The sequence below is a fragment of the Osmerus eperlanus genome, chromosome 2, assembly GCF_963692335.1.
Source record: "Osmerus eperlanus chromosome 2, fOsmEpe2.1, whole genome shotgun sequence".
In the NCBI taxonomy this organism is placed as follows: domain Eukaryota; kingdom Metazoa; phylum Chordata; class Actinopteri; order Osmeriformes; family Osmeridae; genus Osmerus; species Osmerus eperlanus.
Window position 1 is genome coordinate 4,646,706 of NC_085019.1, and position 13,114 is coordinate 4,659,819.

General features: G+C 52.9%; 1 protein-coding gene across 1 annotated transcript in view; it reads left to right on the forward strand.

Annotated features, from left to right (window-relative positions):
- The window catches only part of LOC134034222 (protein TANC2-like), a 76,857-nt gene that overhangs the window by 28,423 nt on the left and 35,320 nt on the right, over window positions 1-13,114 (forward strand). Inside the window, 2 exon segments of the mRNA XM_062478616.1 lie at window positions 2,053-2,149; window positions 12,014-12,196. Of these exon segments, the coding sequence (XP_062334600.1) occupies window positions 2,086-2,149; window positions 12,014-12,196 (247 nt within the window). The 5' untranslated portion in view covers window positions 2,053-2,085.

A 13,114-nucleotide genomic window follows, 5' to 3' on the forward strand; every position in this document is an offset into this window, starting at 1 on the left:
CTTGGTGTGCCTTTAGTCCTCATCTGGCTTGCTGATGTATTTGCAGCGAGGGGTTGTTTTCTAGGCAGAAAGCGAAGGGGGGGGGGGAGAGGGAGGGAGGGAGAGAGAGAGAGAGAGAGAGAGAGAGAGAGAGAGAGACAGAGTAGAGTGGTAGTAGTTCAGTGCTGGGATATGTGGAGCAGATTAGAGGAGTCATCTCCAGCTGGGAGAGTGAAATGAGGCTGAGGGTCTTTATTTTCTCCTCCTGCCACGTCACTCTGGAGGGGTGTGTGTGCGTTCCCAAGTGCTTGTGTGTTTCTGGAACAGAGGGGTTTGGTTTAGGGATTTGGGGTTGGGAGGGGGAGGGGAGGGGGGAGGGGTGCTGAAAGAAGCTGTTGGTTTCCAGGAAACATCACTGGGGGTTGTGTGGTCAGGTGACGGCCGCAGACCCCCACTGGCCTGGGCCGGAGAGAAGGAGGGGGAGAGGGAGGAGAGAGGGGCGGACGGATGGAAACGAGAGGGAGCGAGAGAGGTAGAAACAGACGCGGGAGAGTAAAGAGAGACAGGGAGGAGGGAAAGAAGGGAGGGAGAGAGAGTGAGAGAGGGAGAATGGCAGAGTGTTTGTGCGTGTGTCTGTGTGTGGGGGGGAGGGGGGCGGGGGGGGTAAACAAATTGCTGGTACAACAAAGACCAGAGTCCAAATGAGGACAACAAGGGATGGAAGGAAGAAAGAGAAGAAACGCAGGAAAAGAAAGTACGAGAAATCGAAGGGAAGAGGAGGAGGGCCAATAGAGAGAGAGAGAGAGAGGCTACAGGTGGGGGCCCGAGAGAAGAAAGGAGAGGATGTTAAAAGGCGAGGCGAGGCAGGGGGCCGCAGAGCGTCCTGCTGGCTGCTCTGTGTCGAGGCTGTTTGTTAGCAGGCAGCCAGGGGTAGAAGCCACAGGGCCCAGTGTTGTCTGGCTGAGTCATTCTCCTGCTTTAACATGGACCATCTGCTCCTCTAGGCTACAGCACCACACTGCTCCTACTACCACCGACAACATACACACACAGACAGGCTAAAGAACGCGGATCTTTCTCTGACTTTCCTCCCTCCCTCCCCTTCACTCCCCCCCCCCCCCCTCTTTCTCTGGTTTTTCTCAGATGTCGGGAACACTCTAATCCAGTTGCTAATTGACTCCATTAGCAGCACAGGACTTTGGACAAACAACAACCTATCTGTGGCCAGATGCCTTGTGCTTGTAGAGTGGAGGTGTGAGTGTGTGTGTGTGTGTGTGGAGGGCTCGGATCAGCACAAGGTCCCAGTGTGTGCCTCTGTGTCTGGGTCCTATGTGTGAGGGCTGAGGACATTACTGCCTCTGTAGGGAGTTGGGGGAGAAGCCAGTGAAAGGCTGATCCAATCTTCATAAAGATTAGAGTAAAAATACACAAGCTGGCCCAACACGTTCCAGATTTTAGTTTGGTGACGCTTAGTAGAGTCGTGCCTTGTTTCCAATGAAGGGGATAGCAGAGGAGGATTCCAAGAGCCAAACGGGGAACATGACTGAGGACTCCTGAGAAAGTGACAGTGTGAGTGTCTGTACACTTGCAGCTAGACCGCCTTTCCAGCTCCTTTGTTCAGAGATCATTGCGCCTTCCTGTTGTCTTTAGCAGGATGCGTTTTGCAAGAAAGAGAACGCCAAGGATTCACGGTATACACTTGGGTTCACAAACGTGTGAAGGTTAACTGCAGGAAAAGAGTCTGTGTAGCATGACTAGTCTCATGAGCGATCTTCCGCACTATAATTACAGGCTGCACATGAATACGGAGGGATTGTCCCTGCATGCTCTCCCCCCCCCCCCCCCCCCCCCCCCTCTGTTCACCCCTCTGACTGTCAAAGCTGTGGAATGATCTCCCATAAGAAGCAGGGGATTTGCCCTAGTCACGAAGAAGACACCAAACATGGCATGATATTTATTTCTATATGAACACGACCCCCCCTCCTCCCCTAACAGGTTACCCTCCCAGCTGAAGCGATTGCCTGGCTGTACTGGTGGTTAGTAGCCTGACTATCTCGTGTCTCTTCTCCTCAGGTGTGTCCCTAGCCTGAGCAGAGCAGAGCAGCCATGTTCAGAAACAGCTTGAAGATGCTGCTGGGCGGCAAGTCCAACCGGAAGAACCGCAACAGTGGTGAGTACCCTGGCAAGGGCGTGAGTGTGTGTGTGTGTGAGAGCGTGTGGTCCTCTGACACCCTGGGGTGCGTTTCCCGAAAGCGTCGTAAGCCTAAGTTGATCGTAGAATCCATCTTAGGACGAATCTTAGTTTTACGGGCCGTTCCTAAAGACATCGTAGCTAAAGTGTCTCTTGAAAATTCGTAGCTCTTGAAAGTGCATAGATTAGCCTACTCCTTACGAGCATGTTTGGGAAACGCACGTAAGAAATATAGATGGTTTCGTTTTTTGCTCGATCGTTGCTACGATCCATCGTTATCGGGAAACGCAGCCCTGGTTAGTCGCTCCTCTCAAGCCACGCCCACTCCCTGGTCTCCAGCCTCTACTTGCCCATGTGACCAGGCGAGGCGAGAAACGGTGTGACGTCGAGACGGAGGTGAGAATGACATGCCAGCGCTTCCGCGGCAACGCCAGAGCCTCCGGGGGAGCCGGGCCGCACGTATCACACATCCGCGGCAAAGGCGTGAAGCGCCGCCTCCGAAGAGAAGCAGCTGGCTCTCTTCCACTCGAAATATGCTTCCCAAGCAAGGGACGTTCTGAACTTTCTCAGACAGAAGCGTCCTAGAGCGGGGCTGGTCTCACCTCCTCTCTAATTCCGAGCATGTCCTGCAGCGTTGCTCTTTCTCGGAACAGTCCGGAACGCTTTGGAATCCTGAACGCATCCCCGAATCTCCCAAAGACCTCATGAAACCGGAGGACGGTTGTCTCCTGACGTTAGTTTATACTTCACATAACCCTGCATTACAATGTTCTCTAACTGCCCTTGTCTGACCAAGGTTAGACTTTACTGCTGACTTTTATTCTGTCCCACAGTTTCACTGGGGTAAGCTGAGCTAGGGCCCCATCTTTAGTCTAGTGCTGTAACCAGAGCATCTGTTTACTGGCAGCGGAGACCTTCTCTGTTTGCCCCTGACACGTTGTCATGTCTGTCGTCTGTGTGTATGTGCTTGTGTACTGCACACATGTTTGTTTGGCCGATTTGTACTACTCGTTGGCAGTTGTTTGTTTTTGCTCCTAATATGAGCGCTTAGAGTTCCCCCTCCTGGGTCTATTTACCTTTCTCAGTGTGTGTGTGTGTGTACACACTGCTGTCAGCCAAACTTACCAGAGGCCTGATTCCGCAAACAGACAGCTATTCAGAGCACCCCGTCCACCTCAGCCCAGCCTCTATGGCCTCCACCTTCCAGAGCCTTCTACCAGGGTAGTTATGTTGATTGAGAGCTAAAAGCTTGTGGTATCTGCTCTCTAGGTCAGGTGAGCTTCCCTCACTTTGGCCTCTGTCCTGACCCACCACAGTGGGCTAAAGGCCCACAGAGGGCTATTGAGGCCTGTCTAGGGTTATTAAGGGCCACAACATTCTACAACTGTGTGCTATTGAAGGCTCGTAAGTTACAGGGGCCCAAGGAGAAGTTTTTCAACTGGCACACAGCACTGTTTCATGTAATGAAAAACTGTCAAAGGACATCGATTAAGTGTGCGAGGGAGAAAAGTATGCCAAAATGCTGTTGAAATGGTGCCATGTGGCCTAATTTGGAGTTGGTGTGCGTGTGTCTCTGTGTTATATTTGACATTGTCTTCGAATTTTCCCTTATGAGAATTCAGGGCTCAATCATCACCAGTTTTTGATCGGAACACAGGGTATTTCCAGAAATAGTACCAGTCAATTAGCTGTTGAATCCACGTCAGTAGGGTTGCAGCAGCCTCTCCCGCCCTCTCCTGTCCTCGCCGCCTCCTTTTACCAGTCTGTTGTTTTATTTCTCTGGAATGCGATATCTCTTTCAGTCCTGTCATGTTTATGGTCAGACCCCCACCAGTTATGGTGAAGCATTTATGACGCTCATCTTTTCTTTTTTCCACCTCGTGTCTTTCTCTTCCGTCTTTTTCTCCAATCTCCTCTTCCAGATGCAGTATTTTGGTCCCTCCCCCTGCCCCCCCTGCCCCCCCCCCCCACCTCAAACCCCTATGTTATGTTCTCGTAGTCTATACACCACTCCACTGGAGCCCAGATCTGCACAGCAGCACATGTTAGCAATAAATCAGGTCTGGACGACCAGCCGGTTGCCGAGCAGACTACGATGATGTCACTCCACACCAGGAAGTGTGAGAACACTGTTGAGATGGAAGGTTAGAACCCGGGACAGTGTCCTCAACTATCCTGAAAGGAATCAGCTGTCTGTCTGCTCTGACTGTTGTGAGACTGGAGCGGGGAGAGGGAGGGGGAGAGGGGGGGTTGTATAGTACTATAGTGGTGCATTGTAAGAACGCAATCCCACCCTGATCAATCCTTAGACACACACAGACACTCACCCACTGTGGTAAACATTCACGGCATGCCATAACACATGTGCAGAGGGTAAGTGAGATGTTGTTGTTTACTGGAGCCGGCCCCAGCCTTCCTGCCTGTCCTCTGTTCAGAAACAAGAGGCGGGGTGGCACCAGACAAGCCCAGCACTGCTCACAAGGATGAGCCACTGCTGATAATGTTCCAGTAAATTATGGCCAAGGCCATTTTTTAAGGCTTCATTTCCTTCAGGTTTACAAGATAGTTTTGCTGGCCTCATGTGACAGTCACAGTGCAGGCTGCAGAAGAGCTGGAGGGGGAAGCGGGGGGAGGTATGGACTGGGCAATAGATTGGTAGCTTTTAGAGGCAGTCCTCTTGGACGTGTTAGGGAGGGGTGCTTTCTTCTGTCTCTGCAGCCACACCACCTAAGCTCTGCTCTGCTGAAGAGATTTGGTTACGGAAACACACACACACACACACATACACCTGCAGAGAGCTGCCAAGGGACCTGTGCTGTAGAGCTAAGCAGCTTGTAGGGATCCAACCTTGAAAGAGGATGATGGAACCAGACCAAGAGAGATAAAGAAAGTGTGTGTTCACGTGTGTGTCATTCAAAGCCATTGCAATATACGCACACTCACACATACATGCAAACCCACACACACATACATACACACACACAAAGAGCTGGGTCAGGCCCAGCACTTCCTACTAATTGCTGGCCTTTCCATCTACAGCGGTGATGAAATCCAATCAAACGTAGCGGCTCAGGCTGGCACGACCAATCAGGCGCTGAGCCAAGTGTTATGTAAGGAAGCTGTGGGGTCGACAGTGGATGGGATCATCGCTGCTGTGAGGGGAGGAGGGGAGGCTTGGTTACTAGGCAGTAATCCCAGCCCTTCCATGATACCCAGGCATGATTTAGTAGACAGGTAGCATATTCAACAATGGGTTTATATAATCTGTATACCTTCTCCCTCTCTCTATCTCTCTCTCTCTCTCTCTCTCTCTCTCTCTCTCTCTCTCTCCCTCTCTCACTGATACTGGCTCACTCACCCTCTCTTTCTCTCCTGATGAATCAGTAAGCTTGTCGGCTAAGGTGTGTGTGCACGCGCGTGTGTGTGTGTGTGACAGGCTGAGCTGTAAGCTTGTGCGTGTGAACCTGTCCTCGTTGAGTTGCAGCCCCGCAGGCCAGTGTCATCTCCCGTCCTGCGCGCTCGGCGACCTCTCTCCTCACACATGGATACATGCCACGCTGTGTTCGCAGTCTGAAGCCAGGCATGCACGCTACGATAACACACACACACGTACACCCAAGCACACATCTCTGCACTCACACACACGTCTGACTAATACCGGTCTAAAATTAGACCAGTAACTTATTTCACTTTAATAAACACCTCCCCGGTAGTCACTGGAAGGTAAAGGTAGAGAAGAGGGGGGTGGAGCTGGGATGGAGGTTTAGAGAGGAGAGGGATGGGGGGGGGGGGGGTATGGAGAGGAGAGAGGTGGGAGGAAGTATAAGGAGGAGAGTGGATAGAAAGTGGAGGGAGATGAAGTTGGAAGGAAGGAAAGAAGCTGTGTAGAACAGCCTTGATTTGGACAGCTATCAATACCTGTAATGCTGCTTTCATTTGCTGCTTTCATGTCTGTTTTACTTATCCGTTTCATAAACATTATTGCAGTCCATTAGCGCATGATCAGTGTGTGTTATGGTCCTTCAGTGTAAAGTAGCTGGTTCGAAACATTAGTGAAATCTCCCTCTGCGTCAGTGGCCGATTAGAGAGTGGTTGGCTGGAAATGATGCCTGCTTCTCTATGGCTACAGTCTGGAATACACACTCACTCACACAAACACCCTCACACACACACACACACACTCACTCTATATATACATTTACAAGATGCAACGTCAAGACATATCTTAGAGAGAGAAGGAAGGAAGGAGTAGGGCGTTTAATAGCTGTGATTGAAAGGGAGAGGAGTAGGGCGAGTCTATCCGCTTTGCCGGCGTGCCTGTGTGTGTGTGTGTGTACTGTATATAAGCGTGTGTGTGCACATTACTGCGCATGCGCTAGTACCTGGCACTCTGCTTCCACACTGCAGACAGCTCTCTTTCAGTCTGTACCACCTCTCCTTACTGTCCTCTAGCTCGGTCTCTGCTCTCCTCCACTTCCTCCCTCTCTCTCGTCCGCTGCCTCCGCTCTCTGGTGCGACAGGGCTGCTCGCTCGCCCGCTCGCTCCTCGCTGCTCCGTCTGTCCAGGGTTTCACCATGCTGCAGGATTTAACCAGCGGGGGAGATCACGCCAAGGTGAGCCTTACTGAGACTGGGGGAGGAAGGAGGAGGAGGAGGAAGGAGGAGGCTGTAGGAGGTGAAAAGGAGGCTCGGGTCAGGGGAGAAGAGGAACAGGGGGCCGCGGAGGGGGTTAGTGGACCAAGGAGGGGGTTAAAGGATCAAGACGGGGTAAGGGGCCCAGGAGAGAGAGTTTGGGGTACCAGGAGAGAGAGTTAGAGTACCAGGGAGGGGGGGGGGAGTGCTGAAGAGTTAGCTAAGAGGGCGGAGGGCGTCCTTCAACATCTCAGATCCACCACGGTAGCGGTGAGCAATTTGTCTTGTCAAGTAAAACACAATGGAAGGGGTTGTTATTGGGATGCAGTATTCTGTGTAACTGCTTCGGAGACACTCTGTGTGACAAAGGGGATGTGTGTTGTTCTGTATCTGTGCTGATTTACACTCACAGCCTAATGAGACATTCCCTCCTCACCAGCGACACAGTGCTACAGGACATGAATCAAAGTGTGTACCTGTGTGTGTGTGTGTGTGTGTGATTGACCAGTCAGTGGGTGGATGGAGAAGGTGGGCAATGGGTGAGTTTATGCTGGAGGCGGATGGGTTAGATAATAGCCCATCGCACAGTTCCAGTAAACAGATGCCGGGTAAAAAATGCTCTCCTCTCCCAAGCATGGACGGTACTGCTGAGGCTGCAGCAATGGTTTCAGTCTTTATCATGCAAGTCTTGTCTCTGCTCAGCGCAGAGCATACTGCACGTACAGTACCCTCACTCCCCCCGGCTAGCGGCCTGGCTCCCTGTTCCTGTGTTCCTGGAAGGTTTATACACCCGTGTTATGTTTCATCTCTATTTTAGTCTGGGTCCACCGACGTCATCTGATGAACTTTTCTCTTTGAGGGGGGGTAAATCTACCTACTTATAATGTCCCAATGTACAGTGTACTCCTTTTTCTCTTTAGCTCTCTCTGTCTCCCCCTCTCTTTCCCTCACACACACACACCCACACCCACTTTCAACCTTCGCCAGTCCAGCCTGTGATTTAGAGAGCTGTGGTATTGAACAATGCAAGACTACGCCCTAGAATCTCCTGTCCCACACGCACGCGCGCACACGCACGCAGGCTTTACAGGGGTTTGAGGTTAGGTTACTAAAACATAGAGTTCACCTTTAAGAGTGTTCCAGCACTACATTTATGGTTATTGAATCTCCCTCAGCCACACCCAGCCCCCCAGTCTGTAAGGACACCATCCCTGGATGGCAATGTATCCTTTATTGGCTCATTAAAGGAGCCTAAGTGAACTGCTTGTCAATGGAGAGCGTCCACACATCGACGTCAGGCCTGGGTTACTATTGATCCCTACAGTGTGTGTGTGTGTGTGTGAGCACGTGCCAGAACCATAACTAAACAGTTGGGTCCCAGAGAGAGTGGATTTGGACACTGGAACACCATACGGTGTACTGGCATGCAGCCATCGCTGTGACGCAACATTTCTCCCTGGTCGCACTCGTGGGCGCGGCGGGGGCCGTTCCCATGACAGCTGCTTGTGTCATGGGAATGCGTGTGGGGCGGTGTGTAGCTGTGTTGTGGCCATCCTCTCTTGTGAGTCTGCGAGGCCGGGGACTACAGCCCTACATGGTTGCATCCGACTACGGTACAGGCTTGTGGCGGTGGAGAGGACTTGATTTGGTGGATTTGACCTCCGCTCCTCATCCTCTCCCGCTCTCCTCCTCCGCTCCTCATCCTCTCCCGCTCTCCTCCTCCGCTCCTCATCCTCTCCCGCTCTCCTCCTCCGCTCCTCATCCTCTCCCGCTCTCCTCCTCCGCTCCTCATCCTCTCCCGCTCTCCTCCTCCGCTCCTCATCCTCTCCCGCTCTCCTCCTCCGCTCCTCATCCTCTCCCGCTCTCCTCCTCCGCTCCTCATCCTCTCCCGCTCTCCTCCTCCGCTCCTCATCCTCTCCCGCTCTCCTCCTCCGCTCCTCATCCTCTCCTACTCTCCTCCTCATCCATTCCTCATCCACTGCTCCTCTCCTCCTGTCCTCCCCTCCTCCCAGGGGGTGACTGCAGCACTAATAGGTGCAAGGCACCAGCCGAGATCAGTTGCTGGTGGTTGGTGCTTGGGGGCCTGGTATCTGGGGGGCCTGTTTAGGGGGATTGGAGTAAGCCAACTCCAGCTGGTAAAGGGAATGAATTAGCATGCTAAGATGCTGCTAACATCCTGTACTTGGTTCAGGCTGGTTGAATAATGATTGTAGAAGGGCAGCAAGCTCGTCTCTCCAGACTTTCCTCCTCCACTTCCTCCTCCTTCCTCTCTTCCTCATCTTCGCTCTCTTCGTCCCCCTCCTCTCCCTCCTCTCCAAGCCTGTAGTGATGGAGTGTGCAGCCTGGGCAGGCCAGCAGGGTAATGAGTGATGTAGGCTGCTGTCCTCCGCTCCATTTCAGTCTCAAGGACACTCAGCAGATCACAGATCAGATTTACTGGAGTGCTTTCTGATGAGGTGAGCAGCCAGGGAGGTGCTGCACGTAAATTCTACTGCTCTACATCACTGTTCACACATACCAGGATGTTTATCACTCTGTGGATGGGTCTGATGGTGTGTGCGAGTGTGTGCGCGTTCTTGCGTGAGAGACACACAGGTGCCGTCGCTCTCAGAGGTCATTGAAAGTGACTAATCACCCAGTGGATTCCCCATCAGCAGGAGAACTGAGCTTTTACCTCTCAGCTCAGCTCCCCATCTCCCTGCTCTGCCCCGAGCCTGACACACCCGCCACTCTCTTTGATCTCCCCACAGCGACAGGAAACGCCCCCCCCCCCCTCTCACACGGCACGGTCCTCTTATCTCCTGACGTGCGTGCCGTTTGGGTGGTCTTGATCAAAGGGGCCCCGCCCAGGGAAGTCAGCGAGGCTCCGAGGCGGGGCCCGTTGATCCTGGGACTGCTGGGGGTTTGTATAGCTGGGGGCACAGGTTAGGCGACTGTGTCGTAGCACCCGCAGCACGCGCACCGTTTATTTACTGTAGCTTGTTGGTAAAGGCATTTCAACACACGTTTATGACCATCCACTACAGCTCAATCGATGCCATACCCACACAGAATCACAATGAACCTACACACACACACACGCAGTGACACACACGCGCACACACACACAGTGACACACGCGCACACACACACAGTGACACACGCGCACACACACAGTGACACACGCGCACACACACACAGTGACACACACAGTGACACACGCGCACACACAGTGACACACGCACACAGTGACACACGCACACAGTGACACACGCGCACACACACACAGTGACACACGCACACAGTGACACACGCACACAGTGACACACGCACACAGTGACACACACACACAGTGACACACGCACACAGTGACACATGCGCACACACACACAGTGACACACGCACACAGTGACACACGCACACAGTGACACACACACACAGTGACACACGCGCACAGTGACACACACACACAGTGACACACACACACAGTGACACACACACACAGTGACACACTCCCCACATGTCGTCTTCCCCAGTGTGGAGCTGCCCGTGTGTCCTGCCGGACCATCTGTTGTTGTACAGCCTAGCGGTAGACGAGCTCAGCAGAGCTGCTTCCTGTCTGACGCCATCTGACGCACAACCCTGTGTGTGACTGCGTGTGTGTGTGTGCGTCCGTGCGCGCGCGTGTGTGTTGAATCTTACCGTACCATTTCTTCCTAAATCCCATCGGCATTCCTGCGTGACTACAGAGACTACAGAGACAGCAGTGCTTGTTTGGGGAGGAATGTTCTAGAAGCTGTTGAAGGATTGAGCTCCGAAGCCTCGGTCCACTGGAACGGCCCTGACAGTTTGTAGCCAGACCAGTTTATATAATTTGATGACCTCAAGGCTGTGTAGCTATTAAGCCCTCCCTCACCTCCCTCTATATACCATCACCTGTCTGTCATCTTGTGTGGGTGCAGTGGGTGTCGAATGTGTGGAGTTGAAAGTGTTAAGCTTTCCTATATACAGACAGCAGTGTTAAGTGTGTTGATGTAAGTGTGTTGATGAAAGTGTGTTGATGAAAGTGACCTTCAGTCTAACCTGGCTTCTGCTGCCATGAAAGCTTCTTAATCGTAACCAAGGATTCAGGTACCGAACACATCGACAGAACAAAATACTCTGTCTTTTCAAAGCGTGTCTCGTGTTTGTGTGTGCATGTGTGTGTCTCTCTGTCATGTGTGTGTCTATGTAGGGTTACGTTTAGTCTTCCCTCTCCCTGTGCTTGTGTGTGTGTGTGTGTGTGTGACAGCCCCCAGTCTAATATACCCTGAGAGGTGAGATGTTGCTGCAGCTGCAGAGCCTGTCACCTGGCCTGCCCGTTTGACACGGTGTCGTGTCATCTCTCGTGCCCCGCAACAATGTGTGACAGTAGGTGTCACCTGGTGTTGTGTCACGTCCCGTGTTCCTCGCCTTACGTCCCAGCCAGGGAAGAGGCGAGGGCGTCGAGACATGACACATGCCAGCGAGTGACTTCCTGGTAGATGGCAAACATTATGAGCCCATCCTATTCTCTGCTGTTTCCCTGTGAGGCAGCTCTAGCTTAGCTGCATAGGAGCCGGCTAGGGATTATCTGTGTTGGGAAGAGAAGGTCTGGGAGTGGCCAGACATACTAACTCCAGTCTGCACATGTGCGCTTCTTCCCCTGTGAGGCTGCTTCAATAATATTAGTAGTAGTAGTCCGGGTCCTGCTTTGGTCCACTGGAAACATTCCCCCTGTACGTGTCACATTAGCCCGGAGTGTATCTGCTCCGGGACTTGTCTTATCAGGGTTTGCCCTCCCCTGGACTGGTCTGGTCTTCGTCAGGCTGCTTGCTTGTCTGAAGACACAAAATGGAGGCGTCCATCCCTAGCATGCCGACAGCGTCAGAGCTACACCAGCTGGCTGTGTGAAACCTCATCTGGTCCTGCACCTCGAGGTGCTGACGTGGCCCACAACAGGATCGGTTGTGGGCTATTATCTCAATGCGACAGGAGCGCGCGCGTGTGTGCGTGTGTGCGCTTCTGTACCCATGTGTGTGTGTGTACTGTGTATTTCAGACCGCGTTTGTGTGACACGTGATGACAGATCTTTTCACTGCACGTCTCGCTGTTAAAGGGCCTCGCTGACAAGGATCTATGGCTCATGTGTATGATTAGTGACGCTAACTCCTGTGTGTGTCTGTGTGTGTGTGTGTGTGTGTGTGTCCCGCAGGCGGCAGCTCTACAGAGAGTGACGGGCTGTTTGAGGGGGACTACGGCGTGCCTCCTCTCCCGGTAACGGAGGGCATGCAGCACATCCGCATCATGGAGGGCGTGTCGCGCTCCCTGCCCTCCTCGCCGCTCCTCTCCCACCAGGCCATCAACATGAGGCTGCAGCCCACCAAGAGAATGCCAGGTACGCGGACCGAACACCCCTCACTCTTCCCCCTAAGACTATAGGTTTGTCGGTTTAGGGATCCGAACAGCACAACCCACTATAGTTTTTCTTGGGGTTTGATAAAGGGGATCGGATCGAAGGAAGTGTTCCACAGGGGGGGAGTCACTTTCCATGGGCGTCAAGGGGACTGGAGATTCTTAACCACTGATCCTAGGTCAGATAAGACCTGCCTGAGCCTGGAGATGAATGCAGACATGACACGGTTGACTGTTCTCAGATCTGCCCCCAGCTGAGGGGCCCTATACAACTGAACAGTCGAGTAGGATACATCGTCTACAGCAGCACGCGGACACACTGCGATCCCATAGGCACACCTACAGCAGCTTCGGTGGTTTAGATAAGACCTCGGTTCCTCCGGGCTGCTTCGGTGGCTCGCTAAAGGACACCTCTGATTAAGAGTCCCCCAGAGGGGCCCTCTCATAGGACTGGAGATACGAGAGCTGTTGATGTGAGGATCCGCCCCCCGCGGGCATGGTGCCAGCATGGTGCCAGCCCTGAGGTCCCCCCTCCATGTGGAGGCTTTATTAGGACCCTTTGAAGGCACCCCAGGGGGAGGGAAGATGGGCAATGGACCCCCCTCACTGGGTGCCAGTATATCAACTGCACACACACAGAAATTGTATGTGAGATAATTGAACACTACAAGCCTGTGCGAGTAGGTGAGAGGGATATGATGTGTGTTCGTTTGTGTGTGTGTGTGCTGTTAGGATGGAAAGAGTGTTCAGGGTTGTCCAAAGGGTGTGCGTGTGTGTGTGTGTGTGTGTGTGTGTGTGTGTGCGTGCGTGTGTGTAAGCGAGAGGAATCCGTGTACATTTTAAAGCCTTTCCAGCGCGATGGGGTCTGGTGTGTGAGAGTTGGACAGAGCGTGGTGTGTGT